Consider the following 15952-nt stretch of genomic DNA (forward strand, 5'->3'; position numbering starts at 1 on the left):
TGTATAAAAACATAATAAAGCACCACACATTAAAAAGCTTCCCTATAGCCTTCAGATGTCTTCTGTAAGTTATATAGGTACTCATCTCCTTAACATAGGAGGGCGTTCTACAGGGTGGGCATCACCACCAAGAAGGCCCTCTTCCTGGTTCCCTGAAGCCTCACTTCTCGCACTGAGGGAACTGCTACAAGGCCCTCAGAGCAAAACCTCAGTGTCTGGGCTGGACGATTGGGGTGGAGATACTCCATCAGGTATACAGGGCCAAGGCCATTTAGTGCTTTAAAGGTCGGCACCAACAAATCTGAAGTATTATGAACATATATACTTCCCCACCAATCCAGATGTTGTACAAATTACAATATCTTTTTGGACTCACTCTGTCCCTATTTTGTACCTTTCAATCTCTTCAGGGAAGTTCTTTCTCAAATAATTTCTAAGAAGGAAACAGGCCATAATTAGAAGCTTAAAAGTCGCAAATCAACAGGCCCAGATGGGACTTCTGGGTGATCCAAACAAGCGTTTGAAGGATGTCTTTTGTCTTGCAGTTGTCTGTTCTTGTTAATAACATTATGCAAGGAGATGCCATTCCTGACTCCTAGTTGGGGAAGTGGATGATTCTGATACTTAAACCTGGGAGAGCCTTCCCTTGCTGGAGTCTTATTGCCCCATCTTCCTCGTTCAGCAGGACCAAAAAATATTCACAGCTGTACTTGTGGCATGCATTTCATCTGAACCAAGTAGGGTTTATTTCAAGTAGAAAGATGGTTTCCTCCATCCACAGGGTATTAAATATACGTCACAGCTGACGAAACAGAAATCCCCTGGTTTGTACCCTTTAAAGGCCTTTGACTGCACTGAGTGGCCTTTTTCAATACTTTTCTTCACAAATACCACTTTGGAGATGGCCCTGGTATGTGTTATATCTAGATTATATAGCCCCACACTGGTAGAAGTGGATTTTGACCCATTCTTTGTCCACACTCTGCCTGCCCTTCATCAACAGATTGAAGTTTAAGGGGCTGGCAGGATGGGGGTGAGGATTAACTATGATAAACTGGAGTCCATGTTCTGGAAAATTGGTTCTAAAGATTATCTTTGTGTTTGTTGAAAAATGAATATTAAAGGTTGCCCTTGTGGTGTCTAGTTGTGTATCTCCTTGGGAGTTAACGGAATTATTTGCTCTCAGTAATCTTCCAGCTCTTTCTCACATTAAACCTGATTTTAAATCCTTTGTGGCTCTGTATTAGAACTGCAGGAAAAGTGAGCTAGCAGTAGCTCAAATTTTGTGAATAAACACCCTGATATGGAGGTGCAATGGCCGGGTGTTTCCCCTGCACAGTTCACTCTTGACAACTGCAGAGCAAATGCACTGCGATGCATAAAGGACACATATGAAGGAGCATGGCTTAGAAGGATAACAGAATGCTGGCACTAATTAATAAAGACATGGTTATAACTTTACGTGAACAAAAAGGCCTTCTTGCATAAATGTTCATAAATATGCCGCACAGTCTAGTCATACGTGGCCTAGATTTTCATCACTTTTCAAACAGTTCTTGACAGTAACACTTTTGGGGAATAAATTGTAACTGAAGGTAAAGCGATACTAAAGCAACATTAACTCTGCCCCTTGAGGACTACCCAAGGCAATCTTACATGAGTGTTCCTTGACCAAATGCCAGTGAATTTCTTCTTTCCCCTAAAAGCTACAGGGGAAAAGAATCATTCATTTTCTCATGCTAAATAATAGGAGATGTTTTTATGTCGTTTGATTTTATTGATGACACAAATGATGAAGCACATGGATGAGAGATGCCTACAGTTCTTATCTGCTTTCTTGTTTTTCCCATATGTTCTTTATTTTATATTGGAAAACAGATGTAAGGGGTCTGTAACTAATGGATATAACTAATGGTGCACAAATGTAATTGTTATTGGTAACAACCAAGTATTACTTCTCTGTTTAACTGGTATAACCTACCTTTCTGTATTGCCAAAATTGTCAATATTACCATGTCCTCTCGGAATCCAGTTTAAATTTTCTGTTCTGTTTTGTTTATATGAAACAAAATGTTTTGTGCTTGACTCTGTGTATCTTGGCTTTATGGAAAACCAATAAAAATTGAAATTAAAAAAGGGAAAGGAACCAAACTCTTTTATGCACATGTGTATTGCCTGCAGGGAACAGAATGGCAGGTTTCAAAAAGTGAAGGCACTGCTGTCCCACTGCTTTATCAACGCTGCAAAAAGCTCAGCACTTCTGGTCATCATAACCATTTTCTAATGGCCTTCTGAACAAGTCTTGCTTGTAGGAAGGCTGAAAATAGGTGTCTAGGAGATGTCTAGGAGAGAATCTCTCAAGAGTTCATATCCAAAGTGTAGTGTTCCAACTAAGAATAGAACAATTTAGTGAGGAAAAGAAGCTGAGGACTACAGTTCTATACCTCAGTCATGGACACTTTAGCTTGAAAATAAGTATTGTTGACTAGAACTGAATAGAACATAATTTCTAAACTATGCTTAGGAATGAAATAGCAACATTGCACAGGGTCAAGCAGCATTTGAAATTAGTCAGGCACCAGGCGCATTTTGCAACGGGACTGTCAGAATGCAAGCATTTCGAGAAATCTTGTCACCATGTATGGCAACTGAGGCTCAAGAATAAATTTGCCGCTGCTGGCACTGATGGCACGGGAGGAGAAATGCCCCCATGCCCACCTCCACAGTAGGAGAGATCACTGTGGCTTCTGTGGGAAATGCCACTTCCCCCAATGCAAGAGGAGTAACTCTTGTGAAAAGGAGAAAATGGCAACTAGACTTTCTGTTTTTGCGCCCATGATGTAGATTCCAGGAGCCGTGCGACAGAAAGCTCTCCTCTCCTAGTTTCTAGCACTGGAGTCAAGCATTACTGCTCTGTCCCCAGAGCCAGCCCCACCTTTAACAATGGCTTTTAGTAGTAACGTGAGGGGGAAACACACATGCAGGAGCATCCTAAGGACAGTCAAAGTACTTCTGTCCAGCAGCCCAATGTAATACTGGCAAAAAAAAAGTATAACAAGGGTTTAGAGAGGTTTTATAACTTTGGTCCACTTTCTTGCATAGGATGCCAATTTAGCTGTTGCAAATGACAGAGTTCTCTGCTTGGTCCACGTCAGCTAAAAGAAGGAGGGAAATGGCAGTAGGCTACTTGCGATTCGCCTTGCCTTGGCTACATAATACCGTATTGGCCCAAATATAAGCCGCACTTGAATATAAGCCACACCTTTAAAATTCAAAGGGAAAATATAAAAAGACAATACATGAATATAAGCTGCTGCCTTAAAATTCCGCAGGCACTCACACCCGTTCTGTTTTACTGTTTCAGCAGTAATGTCGTAAAAACCAATTTTTGTAAGGTCGCAAATTTAAGCCACACTTTAACTTTTCACGGTTGGAATTTGGGGAACAAGTGAGGCTTATATTCAGGCCAATACAGTATATAGAAATTTTCTATTGTATAAAGCAATTTAATGTTAGCATGAAGAGGATACTTTTTTAAAAGTAATACTGCAAATACTAATGACACCCCACTATGATCCTTGCTATTTCAGACAGAGAAATCCTGACTATAGGAAACTGGTGCAACTTACCTGACGGTAAGCTGCCCTATCCTAAACTCTGTTGAGAAGCCCCTGGGAGGGGGCCAGTGCTGGCTGAGTGGGCAGGTGAGTGTCGGCCTGAGTTTAGAGGATTGGGTCCTAGGTCCCATGACCAAGCTGAGCAGGATTCAGAATAGGTGCAAGACTCTCCTTGCCCCATCCTCCTCCTGCCACTCCCCCAGAGCCCCCCTTGGAGGGACTTAAGTGGGCACAGCTTCCACCGGCTGAAGTGGGGTGAAGGATTTATGCCAGCATCGCCACAACTCAGCTGGGATATCCTGGTGGATTTTGCATTTGGGTTGCACTAATTGCTTCTCAACCTATTTGTTTCACCAGTAAGCTACACAATTAACTCCTGTTCCTGAAATTATGTGTCGTTAAGATGCTCTGGGCAACTTTCCAAATTCAAATTTGTTACTAGTTCACCATGAATATTCTCCAAATAAGAGAGTGGGTATGCACCAAAGACTAGGGGGAGAAATCTGTTCCGGTCCAAAGCTCAAACAGAAGTTCTGCTGCACTTCACACATGTGCCATGTGAGCACAAAGTGCCTTTACGACATCATTAACAGGAAAAGATCACTTTCGACATTGGTTTTATTTTATTCCTTTTATGCTAACTTCTCTGGCTGTTTGTCACACTGGTACTGTGGCAAATTCAGTCAATGGAATGAGAAGAATAATGTTGGTTAGAAGTCTGATGCCTGAAGCAAAAACTCTGAACACACTGAATGTGTGCAGGGCTCCAACCATAATTGTAATGAGCGAAGCTGGAACATAAAGGTGAATGAAAGTTTCACAGTATAGATTTCTTGAGGTTTTAGGAATCATTATTATTGTTTATATACTGTTCAGTGCCAAAATAGGCTTCTAATGGTTCAACATGAAAACCAACTATACAAATGCTAAAATACAAATATTCATAATTAGAATACACAATAAAACAGGAGGTAAGTGCATAGGACCTACTAACCAGAATTATAAGAGCATGCAATCATGTACATGTTTACTCAGAAGTAATTGTGTTCAGCTGGATTTACTCCCAGGTGAGCCTACACAGGGTTGCAGTCCAATTCCACCCCCCTCCCTTTCTACTGGTCCTCACCACATTACTGTTCACAACACATACTAAAACCTGGGGGTGGGGGGGGGGGGGTCAGCTCTAGGTATAATTACTTCATTTAACAAACTCCCAAACAAGATATGCTTTGGAACCATAACCAGTCTTTAGTAAAGACTATGTCCTTTGACATCAGCATAAAAAACATGCGATCATGAAGCTTGCTGTGTGACCTTGTGATGGTTTAAAAACTGAAGCCTGCCACACAACCTCTCAGGGTTGTTTGTGAACCAGGTGTTGATGGCTGCAATTCAAACATTGAACAATATATTTAGGAAAATCACAAAAACAGAACAAAACCATTCACCAGGGTGCTGCTGTGAATAATAATAAATCTGGAGTAAATTTTCCACATGCCCTTTTTGGCATCACCTCAAACTTATGAGGATCAACCGTTGCAATATACTTAAAAATAATACCGTTCGGATGAGCAAGCCTCATCACATCTCCATCATCACAGGGTGGGGGAGTGGGGTGAGGAGCACAGCCATGTTGTTTGTATTCTTTCATCATTCACGTCCTATACCAGAGGCTTTCAACCTTTTTAAGTCCATGGCTCCCTTGACCAACTACATTCTTTCTGCGGCTCCCCTACAGGGAAATGCGCTCTAAGCCTCAGTAACACAGCCCTTGAATGCAGAGCCAGCAGCCCCCCACCCCTTTTCGAACACCCTCCCTTGTGGAGTGTTCCCTCAGCCTCCTCCTTGGGAGTCCTCCAGGCAACCACCACAGCTGCCCCTGCTCTCTGAGCTGCGCCTGCCCACCCCAAACAGAGGAACCTGCCCCCCACGGGCCTGGGAAGAGGATGCCCCCAGCCTTCACGGCCCATCAGAGACTGGCCAAAGGTGAACGTCAGGCCAGCACCTTACTCACCTTGGGAGGCACCAGTGGTAGCAGTGGGCACCCACTGGACCTGCATGGCAGAAAGGCTCCCCTTCGGTACTGGGCACTCAGCTCCCAGGCAGGCATTGCACAAAGCAAGCAAAAAAAAAAGGCCAATGCAGCACCTGCCTGCCTGCCCAGCCTCCCACTTGTCTGTCCATTCCCAACAGCAAGGGCTGGGAACCATCTGGGCTCCCTCACCTGCTTACCTGCTTACTCCGAGGCCGCCTCAGTTCCTGCCAACTGGCACCTCCTGGCCAGACCCAGAGGCACCATTCGAATGTGGAGCTTGTAGCTAGGGCTGCTGCAACAAACAGCCATGCATGTCTTGGGGAGGCAGAGACGCGAGGGGGCACCAGAGGAGGGGTGGAAGGAAAGAGGGATTCAGGCTAGTGCTGCCCATGGGCATAGCCAGGATTTTTGCTGGGGGCAGGCTTTCGTTGGGGCAGCAGAACCTCATATTTCTATTGGTTTTTATTGATGGGGGGCAGCTGGCCTCTGCTCCCCTGGCTACGCCCATGCCTGACCATCATTCAAGGCACACTGGATGAAAACCCCTGTCCTAGACAGCCAATAACCCTGAAGGCAGATGGCTACCTAACAGGCAATTAGATGGGTCATTGATTTGTGAATAGAAACATATGGAGAAAACAGCAGCTGTACTGGAAGTTGTGTAAGATATCTATGTAAGGGGCAGCAGTAACATTAGATTTGGCCACTATAACTTGGTAGGACAGTAAAGATCTATTTTGGGGGACTGCAAACACCCACAGAAACTGTCTGTTGGATAACACCTGAAATGAAAACATATGGCATACAACTTCCTTCCAAAGAACATGACGCACTGCTTACTCTTTTGGCTTTTGTAATGAGGGGTGCTTGTCTGCTTTTGGCACTGTTTATTTCTATGAATCATGCCATCAGTGCAGTTAGAATGAGTTTAATACAAAAATACATTTCATCAATTATCTGTGACCCAGGTACAAGCTCCTATCTAAGACCTAGCTTGGAAGGTACAAGCAACCATCTTGACCCTTAATGCTTACAGAAAGGATCAGCATAATAATCTGGTGTTGACCGGGAAACTTAATTAACACCCTTATGTAAGAAGGAAACAGACTTTGTACAGACAATGAAGTTCCTTTCAAGATGCCATTCTTATTCAGGAACTGTATGGTCATATGGTATTCCCAAATTAAAGACCACGTCCCCTCAGCTTCAAAATACATTAGTAAACAGAATAGTAAACTAGCACATATAACCAATGGTTGAAACAACTCACTAAGGAAACGCTCTTTCTTCTCCATAGAGTACGGTTGGCCCCAAACTGTACTTAAACCCCAGATTTTCAAAGCTTGGGTTGCTCACAATCTCCACTGGTATCTTCTTTTTGTTATACATTCTCAAGGACCAACCTTACGCTTTGATGGATCATAAGCAAAGGTACAGGTGATAAACCTGTTGCTTTCCTGGCACAGGATTCTGAAGGGGGAGCCTAACTCTCACAGGAGGTACAGATCTCTGATCCTTCTGGGCCTGCTTCTAGATCTGGATCCCTCCCCATCTTCTCTTTTAATGTGAGTCTGTGGCACATTGTTGCACTCACTCTTCAGGCTTAGGTACTTAGAGACTCTCTTTGCACTCTATAATTAAGGTGTATAAATGCTTAGTGACTGTATTTATTGCCCGCAAATTTTGCTCCCTGAAGCAACATCTATATACTCTGTCTCTTTTAGTTTCATGTAATAAACCAATCTTTCTTCATTCCTTTGGCGTATTCCTTTATTGAGCATAAGGTGAAGGGTAATCACGCTTTCGTAGTGGATGCATATACTGACTCTCTGCAAAAGAGTACACCTGAGTGGGTGGGGGGTTCAGAGTGTTTGCAAGCTATTCGCAAAATGTGGAGACAGGCAGTATAAAACTTCTAGTTTATAGCTTTCTGTGAGTTTTCCCTTAACTGCCAATTGAGAAAGAGCAAGAGCGAGAGAGTGTGTGTGTCATGTGTCTAAAGTTTTAGGGCTTTCAAGCCAAACCACATTGATTTAAAGGTTGAGGGCTTTGAAGCTGAAACCAACACAATTTAATGTCAGAGTTGTTGACCTGTGGACACCTAAATTTATGTAACACTTGCACCCATCCCCACTTTCCATGCAAATACTTTGAATATTCTTTCTTTTGAGGTTAATCATCTCATGGGAGGGTTTGTACTTAAAAGGCAGGTGCTGGTTTTGCAAATGTCTAGGGTCTTTGTGGAAGACTCAGTGGAATCCCTAATTGTTCATGTTCCATTAAAATTTAGGTAATTTTCTTTCTGCAGTTGCCTTGGAAACACTTATCGACCATTGGCCAGACTTAATACCATAGACAGAAGAACACAAAGGAGTGTCTCAATTTTTTCCTTCAATACATATTGTATTTTGGAACATTTTATGTAGTTCTAAAATATATTAGGTGAGATTAACATGGGTCTCAATATAGTTTATTTCTGCTTTTGAAGGCTTGGGTGGTCTCACTTTCATAGAGTGCCCTGGAACACAACTCCTGACCACAGCTGCATCTGGGACAAAAGCCAGTTTTAGAAGGAGAAAGCATATTCTGAGTGTGACATAAGCAACAAGTAAAACTTTTTCACGATTGCAGAAAAATCTTTAAACCTTGCCAGAACAACCGACTGCCACACCAACATGTGCTGTCAAGAGGCTGCTTAGCAAGGAAGGAGCCGTGACATTTCTAGAAAGCCTCCCAGTGAAGTGTTTGTGCATTTGGGAAGATGAATGTTTTAAATCTGACAGGCCACTAAAACAATCAAGTAAGGTGTATGACTTTTTGTAAGGACTGCTAACGTTTAAAATTCAGTTATTTGGGGATTGCTTAATGCTTCCCAATTATATGAGACATATTTCAAATAAGTAACCAGGAGAGAGGTTCTGAGGAGTTAGGAAATGAGAGCAAGTTCATGGGGAATCAGAACAGCAAGTAGTAGCAGTGGAGGAAGAAGCGGAGCAGAAGAGGCTCAAGGACAACGAGACATTCACATCTTCTACTTTTTTAAAAGGAAGCTCGGAATCTGTGCCCCTTGCAGCCCTGCCCTCTGGTGCAATTGTACCACTGGTAATCCAGCCTTGCTTGAACCAAGAACTATGGTTAATGGCTTCCAAGCAAGTCAAAATTCAGAAGTCAACTTTAAGCATAGTTAACTGGTTTGTTCTGCTGACCAAAAAGGTTACTTCAACTCTTTCCACCTTCAGAGGTTTTCTGCTGAAAAAAAGAAGAGCTAAGCAGTTCCTCCCCCATTGGTCCTCCGCTGAAGACTGAACTCTCCCATGGCAGCTTGTGGTTTGTTTGTTTTTAAAAGAAGAAATTGGGAGAAACGCCGCCTCCCTGCATGTCACATATAATTTCAGCCCTAGAAACATGGCTTTCCAAGTGGCATGTCAATAAAGTGCAGTTCTCTACATACTGATAGAAAAGAACTCTTGCAAACAATAAGCCGGCAGCACATCGCCCAGTATTTTTAAAAAAAGTTCCCCTGAAATCAACCATGTCACTGAGCCTAAAGTACAAATCATTACAGTGTTCTGTCAAAGATTAATTACATTTCCCAAGTTAATGAAAATATTGCCTCATTAGAGTGTTTTACCAGATAGAAATGCCAACCCTGATTAAACTAGCCATATCAAGCTCCCTGAAATATGCTCTTAGTGTTAGACTACAGACTAACAGACCTGACAGAAAGATTATATAACTCTGACATCCTCATTTGAAGAGGCAAAAGCAGGAGAAAATGCACAAAACCAAATCAGAAATACTGTGTTCTTAACCACAAATAATATTCCTCCACCTTCCCCCACAAAACCCCTTAATGCTAATGAAATACAGGAACAATAAAATTATTATTCTTAAAATACAATGGACATCCACAGGACATCCCAGCTATTATTAAATTACTTAACTGTGATTATGAGCTTTACAGATGTTTTTAGAAAATTATATAACAACGGAATTGAAGAATGACCCGAACCTCCTTGTTAAAATATTGTGCTTTTGTCTAATGTAAAAGCTTGTATTTTTGGAGGACTATAAAGTGCACGAAAGGAGTGAAAGAAATGTCAAAGAAACCATTCTGTGAACCCGAAAGCCAACAGGAGGGCAACGTCACGAGAACAAGCCCCTTTCTGCTCACCCCCAGCGCCCCTTTCTCCTTACCGTGAATTCTTCCAGTGTTTGGTAGGTTTTGCCCCGGAACTCGCAGTAGTTTTTCCTCTCTTTGCACTGCGGGCAACACTGGCTGGTGTCCACATGAATACAGCGAGGGTGGAGTCCGGGGCACTCAGGCTGAATGCAGAGAGGGCCCTCTTCAGTGCAAAGGCACGGGCATGCAGAGGGACCTGGAGTAAACTTCTCCCCAATCGCATAAACAAAGCCACTCTCGTCCACACAGCCTTTCCCGCGGTAATCTGGATAAGCATATTCCTCTGGCGGCTCAGGGGTACCACCAGCAACATCCAAAAAGGAAGACTCTTCAGCAGCTGGAAACTCCTCCTGAACAACTTCCATTTGCCCTTGGGCTTGGAGACTCCCAAACTTGCCACTTGTTGCTTGGCTACTCAAAGCTTGTTTTTGCTTAGTCCAAGATTCCTTATTGGAATAATTTCTGCTGCCCTTGCTTTTCCAGTCTCTGGTGCCCTCCTCCCTCCCGCTCCTGCCCATTTCGTTCATTTTCCCAGGTCTTGTCTGATTCTGGCTCTCCCGGGCTGACGTGTGATCCCGCTTTTCTTGGCTTGGTCTTATCTCCTGCTTGTCTTGAACTTTTGCCAGTTTTGGGAAAGATGCAGCGGAACTGCAGAGAGCAACCATCAAGCAGCAAGTCACAAGGAGAGAGCCAGAGAGAGCCCCAATTGCCATCGCAGAAGAGCGTGGCATCACCTAAGGCATCCCAGAAGGGCAGGGCACGCTTCATTCACATCCAAGGGAACCACTCTATCAGGCCACAGTCCCTGGAAAGAGAGAAGTTCAGATACCTCAGTTTTCAGCATGCATTTTTTGTTCATTGCAAACAGAATATATACACCTTTATCTGTCATGTATAGAAAGTCAAGGGTTTTGAATTGCAACACAGCCATGGGTTTGTCTGGCATTCTTGAAAAAGACCTGCACAGTTAGCATATTTATTTATTTTTAAAAGATAGGTCAGAGATTTGGTATCTTATCATAGGATCAGGGAAGGAACACTGAGGGTCATCTAGTCCAACCCCCTGCAATGCAGGAATCCTGCCCGTAGCTAACCCTGGGTGGGCTCGAACCACTAACCTTCTGAATAACGCACTGACCCATTGCACCATGGGTTCACCATAAATCATTAGAAAGGATAAATCAATATAATGCGTATGAAAATCCAAAACATCTGGATAAATATATAGTCATACAAAAATAAATGCTATTTATAAAAAGATTACATTTACAGGGGCAGATGCTGAAGACTGGAGAGGGAAGTATTACTGTATTTTAGTACAACGTAGAGCTCCAAATAAGATAAGCTTTGCATAGCCTTAAACCATCTTTCTTTCTTTTTTACACTCTGAAGAGGGAACAAACTTCACAGATGGCTTTGTTTAAACTGGATGTCCATGGAAGGAAATGAACCTCCTCAAATCACAACAGACTACATAACAAGCATCTGTCAAAATATTTCCATATTCTGACTTCATGTGCCAGCATTTTCACTAATTTTTCATTCAGTCTGGGTAGAAGAGTTGCATACCAGGGAATAAAATTATAACCTAGGTTTATGGAAAAAAACCTACACACACACACACACAGAGAGAGAGAGAGAGAGAAAAAGCCTACACAGAGAAAAATCTCACAGTCCAACAAGCTAAGTTCAACAAACTAAAACCAAACTTCCATGTGAATTCCGTCCAACAAAATTTCCTAACTTTTCTTTCTCATATACAGAATGCTTCTCATTAGAGAACTGTGGTGTATAATTTAAAATAAGTAAGAAACAGCAGTCTCGAATAATAAATCCCATGGATTAAAGAAAGGTGACTCTAGATGTGTCATCAATTACCCTCCACATTAATTAGCATGTAAAACATCCAACCTCTTCTGTTGCTTGCCAATGAAAAGAAAATACTTCTTCACACAACTGATAGTAAAACAACTGAACTTGCTCCCACAGAATATAGTGGGGGCCACCGACTTGTATGGCTTTAAAAGAGGACCAGGCAAATTCATGGAGGAGGAAAAGGCAACTGGTGGCTCCTTGTCACATGGCTTTGTTCTCTTATGTCTCTGAGTACCGGCAGATGGGAATCACCAGAGGGAAGAGCGCTCTTGCATTCAGGTCCCCTATGTATTGCTATTATTATTTGTTAAATCTGTATACCACCCTTCATCTGTAGATCTAAGGGCGGTTTGTAAGGTAAAATTACAATATAGGCTTTCCACAGGCCCAGGGTTGATCACTAGGAGAACAGGATGTTGGACTAGATGGGTCTTTAACTTGATTCATACAGTGGTACCTCTAGTTGCAGACACGATCCGTTCCGGGGTGCCGTTCGCACCCCAAAAAGTCTGCAACTAAGGTGGTGCTTCTACACAAGCGCGGAGCGCGATAGAGTGCTTCTGCGCATGTGCAAAGTGCACAGAATGCTTCTGCGCGTGTGGCAAAACCCGGATGTATACACTTCCGGGTTTGCCGCGTTTGCAAGCTGAAAAGACGCAACATGAACCTAATGCAAGACGAGGTATGACTGTATGTTACTATCTATAAATCAATCAATCAATTGGTTAAAGATTGGTTATAAATTAACACTCCCACCATTTCCACTCAGGTCCTCTATTTTTAAACGTAAATACACCTGATCTCACCTTCCAAGCTCACAGCAGAAAGGTTTCGTGTCAGCAGCTGAGTCGCCCTGGGCATGCAAGGGCCCACCAGGGCTCATGCCACTGGCTACAGCATCGCTTCATTCTCATAAATGCAGACACAAACAGTGTATACCTGGCTACAGAAGCTCATTTTATTATATTTAAACATATTATCCTTTTCTACAAGAAAATGCTTATAATTCAAGTACATTCACATCAGGGCAGCAGAGGCAAGTTCCATTTTATTCCTGTAATCATTATAGTGCTACGATTTAAGTAAGAGAGTATAAAATGTGAAAATGACCGTGCTCAGAACTTTGTTTTATTTTTGTCTGGGTTTGCATACTGCTTTTTGTTCATCCACCCCTGCCCAACATCAGGAATGCAGAAGCAATTGTAAAGGATGGAGTGGGGAGGAATGTTTACTAGGTGCTTCACAGATGACTGTGGGGAGGGCCTGCAAGATCATTAAGTCCAAGGACTAAAATGATCTTGGGGAGAATGCAAACTCATATATTCCTATCCACAGATGTTGAGAAGAAGGAAAGGAATGAAAAATAAAATGAAGAACCATCGTGGTGTAATGGATAGTGCTGGATTTGAGACTCCTTAGTTCAAGTTCAAGGGATGCCAGCGGTGCTGTGGGTTAAACCACTGAGCCTAGGACTTGCCGATCAGAAGGTCGGCGGTTTGAATCCCAGCGACAGGGTGATCTCCCGTTGCTCAGTCCCTGCTCCTGCCAACCTAGCAGTTTGAAAGCATGTCAAAGTGCAAGTAGATAAAGAGGTCCCACTCCGGCGGGAAGGTAAACGGCATTTCCGTGCGCTGCTCTGGTTTGCCAGAAGTGGCTTAGTCATGCTGGCCACAGGACCCGGAAGCTGTCTGCAGACAAATGCCGGCTCCCTCGGCCTATAGAGTGAGATGAGCACACAACCCCAGAGTCGTTCATGGCTGGACTTAACAGTCAAGGGTCCCTTTACCTTTACATTCAAGTTCACTTGAACAAGTCAGTTACATTTGCACACCTTAAAGACTAGAGTGTCCTGAGATCTCCTACTTCATCTGTTCAGATGCTTGGAAACAGACACCATTATGAAGGGTCTGCTCCATCTTTTCACATTCACTTCTGGTGATCAAAACATGCAAAAGGCCCCTTAAAGAATGGCAAAAAAACCAATATGTGCAACTGTAGACCATGGAGATCGCTCTCCCAACCAGGGCTCTTTTGTAAGAGAAGGAGGGAGATGCTCCTGCCTCTCTTCCTAGAAAAACAGCTCTGCTCCCAACCCACTTCTAATTCTAGCACTGCTGTTGCTCCTGCCTTTAATTTGGTGAGCATCTTACACCTCAACTCACCTTCAGCCTCAGTTTCCCTATCTGAGAAATAATACCCCAGGTTGGTAAGGAGTATGAAGACTGTAGCGCACTTTTCATGTTTCGAAAGTTCAGGGTTCAGACACTTGGGAACTGCTAAAACCTCTGAGTTGAAAAACAAGGCAAAACATTCCAATACATTAAAAAAAAACCCAGAAATAAAGACTGCATATACGCCTTAACTGTAGTTTGTGAAGAGTGCTGGGAATTGTAGCTCTGTGAGGGGTACACTACATTTCCCAGGATTTGGGGCAGGCAGGTGTAACACGTATGATGCGAATACAGCCCCAGAGTAATGGACTCTCTGAGAATGAGAAATCATCCCCCGGGGATTGTCAGGAGAATGAAGGCTGTAAGGAACATTTCATGTTTCAAGAAGTCCCAAAGAAAATGACAAAACAGTGACAATAATAAAATGAAGAGAACAGCTCAGGGTTCAGGGAGGCTGCACACCACACACATTGGGGGGAAAGAGCCCTCTGGGGGCCGCACAGGGGCCGGTTGGGGTGGCAGCTCTTTGAAGGGTAAACTACAGTTCCCGAGATTCTTTGGAGGGAAAGATGTGCTCTAAAGGCGATGGTTTGCAAGAGAAACACACAGACAGAGAGACGGACAAACACTCTGACACTGCAATGGCCTTCGTGGAAGACAACCCCGCTCCTTCCGGGGAAACCAAATGCAGGTTGCAGCTCCATCTTCGAGCCCGTTCCAGGTGGGCATGTCGGGAAGGAGCCCAGCAAGCCGCGACTTCCCGGAGCCGCATTGGGGCAGCAGGGCGGGGAGAGCGGCCGAAGGGCAGCGGGCGGGCGGGCGGGCGGCGACGGGGGGACGGGGACCCGGCGGGGCTGCAGCTGCAGGGATCCGGCCCGGGCGGGAGCCGGCTGCCGCAAAAGGCTGGCGGCTCCGTGGCGCTGCCGGGAAAGGCGCCGCGGGGCTCTGGGCTGCAGAGGCTGATCGGGGCTGCCGGCGCCGCGACACACGACCCGCAACTTCCCTGCTCCCCGAACAGGCAAAAGTTCCCCTTCGCGAGGAGGCGGAGGACCCCCCTCGCCCGCCCCCCGCCCGCCGGCGCTTACCTTTGCGCGCATAGCCCGAGCCCAGCAGCTGCCCTGGGCTTCCCGTCAGCGGCGGCTCTCCTGGGGGCTGCCCGCCCTCCTGGGCTCCGCCGCCGCCGCCCTGGCCTCTCCTCCTCCGCCCGGCCGCGGGCTCCTCGCTTGCCCGGCTCCGGCCGCTCCCTCAGCCGCCCTCCTTCGCGCCGCTGCCTCCGCCTCAGACGCGCTGCGAGCGGCTGACGCGGCGGGCGGGGCGGGGGCGCTGGTGTCGCGCAAGGCGAGCGGCGGCCGAGGGAGGCTGAGGGAGACGGCGGAGCGGCCAGCGGGTCGGGAGGGCGCCTGAGGCGAAGCCCGCCCAGGGAAGGGCCCCGTCGGGATCCCCGGGGGCGGCTGGGCGGGCAGCAGCTCCGACTCCCTGGCGCCCCGCAGGACGACCACCCTTCGGAGAGACAGCGCGACGGCTCTCCCTTCATTTGCCCCCGGCTTGTTTCTGCGGACGGGGCTCAAGGGAGAGGCAAAGAAGAGCAGCTCAAAAGGCACAAGGGGAAGGAGGGGAACCAAGAATTTGAAAACCATTCAACATTAATAGGAAAAAAGACTCCTTGTATATTAAAAGATCTATTACAAGCCTACAGTGTTATTAATATCGGTTGCTTGATGGCATCCGTCCGTCTCAAGAGACAATGGAGTGTGCCTCCAGGGGTGATGTAAAGCCAATCTTTGCAGCACCCAAGTGCCCTTCCTGGACACGGAGGTCCTGGGCTGCCAGGGGACAACCTCGCTGAGGTGCTCCAAAGGAGAGACGTTTGGCCCCAGCTTGGCCGCAGGAGCTGACAGAAGGAGGTGTGCAAGGTGCCACCCAGCTGCCTTATGGACTCTACTCCAGATTTGTGGAGGGTTTACTCCTGAGCCTTTTCTTCTCCTGAAGAGATCCTGGAAGCCAGCAGAGTTTCCCTTCTTCCCAGGTGGACGAGCCCCATCTTGCCCCCACATGCAGAAACTGCCTTCTT

General features: G+C 45.3%; 1 protein-coding gene across 2 annotated transcripts in view; it reads right to left on the minus strand.

The window, feature by feature from the left end:
- Nucleotides 1–15305, minus strand: part of VWC2 (von Willebrand factor C domain containing 2) — a 28040-nt gene extending 12735 nt beyond the window's left edge. The window contains exons 1-2 of one of the 2 annotated variants that reach the window (XR_013390508.1): nucleotides 14967–15305; nucleotides 9850–10640 (exon numbers count right to left, since the gene is read on the minus strand). Coding sequence is in view for 1 of the 2 variants with exons in the window: in XM_028702693.2 (XP_028558526.2) it covers nucleotides 9850–10566 (717 nt within the window). In the remaining variant the exon portion in view is untranslated. The remainder of the gene's footprint in view (nucleotides 1–9849; nucleotides 10641–14966) is intronic. The other variant, XM_028702693.2, reaches the window with a different exon arrangement.
- Nucleotides 15306–15952: the final 647 nt, after the last annotated feature.

The sequence above is a fragment of the Podarcis muralis genome, chromosome 13 (genome assembly GCF_964188315.1).
Source record: "Podarcis muralis chromosome 13, rPodMur119.hap1.1, whole genome shotgun sequence".
In the NCBI taxonomy this organism is placed as follows: domain Eukaryota; kingdom Metazoa; phylum Chordata; class Lepidosauria; order Squamata; family Lacertidae; genus Podarcis; species Podarcis muralis.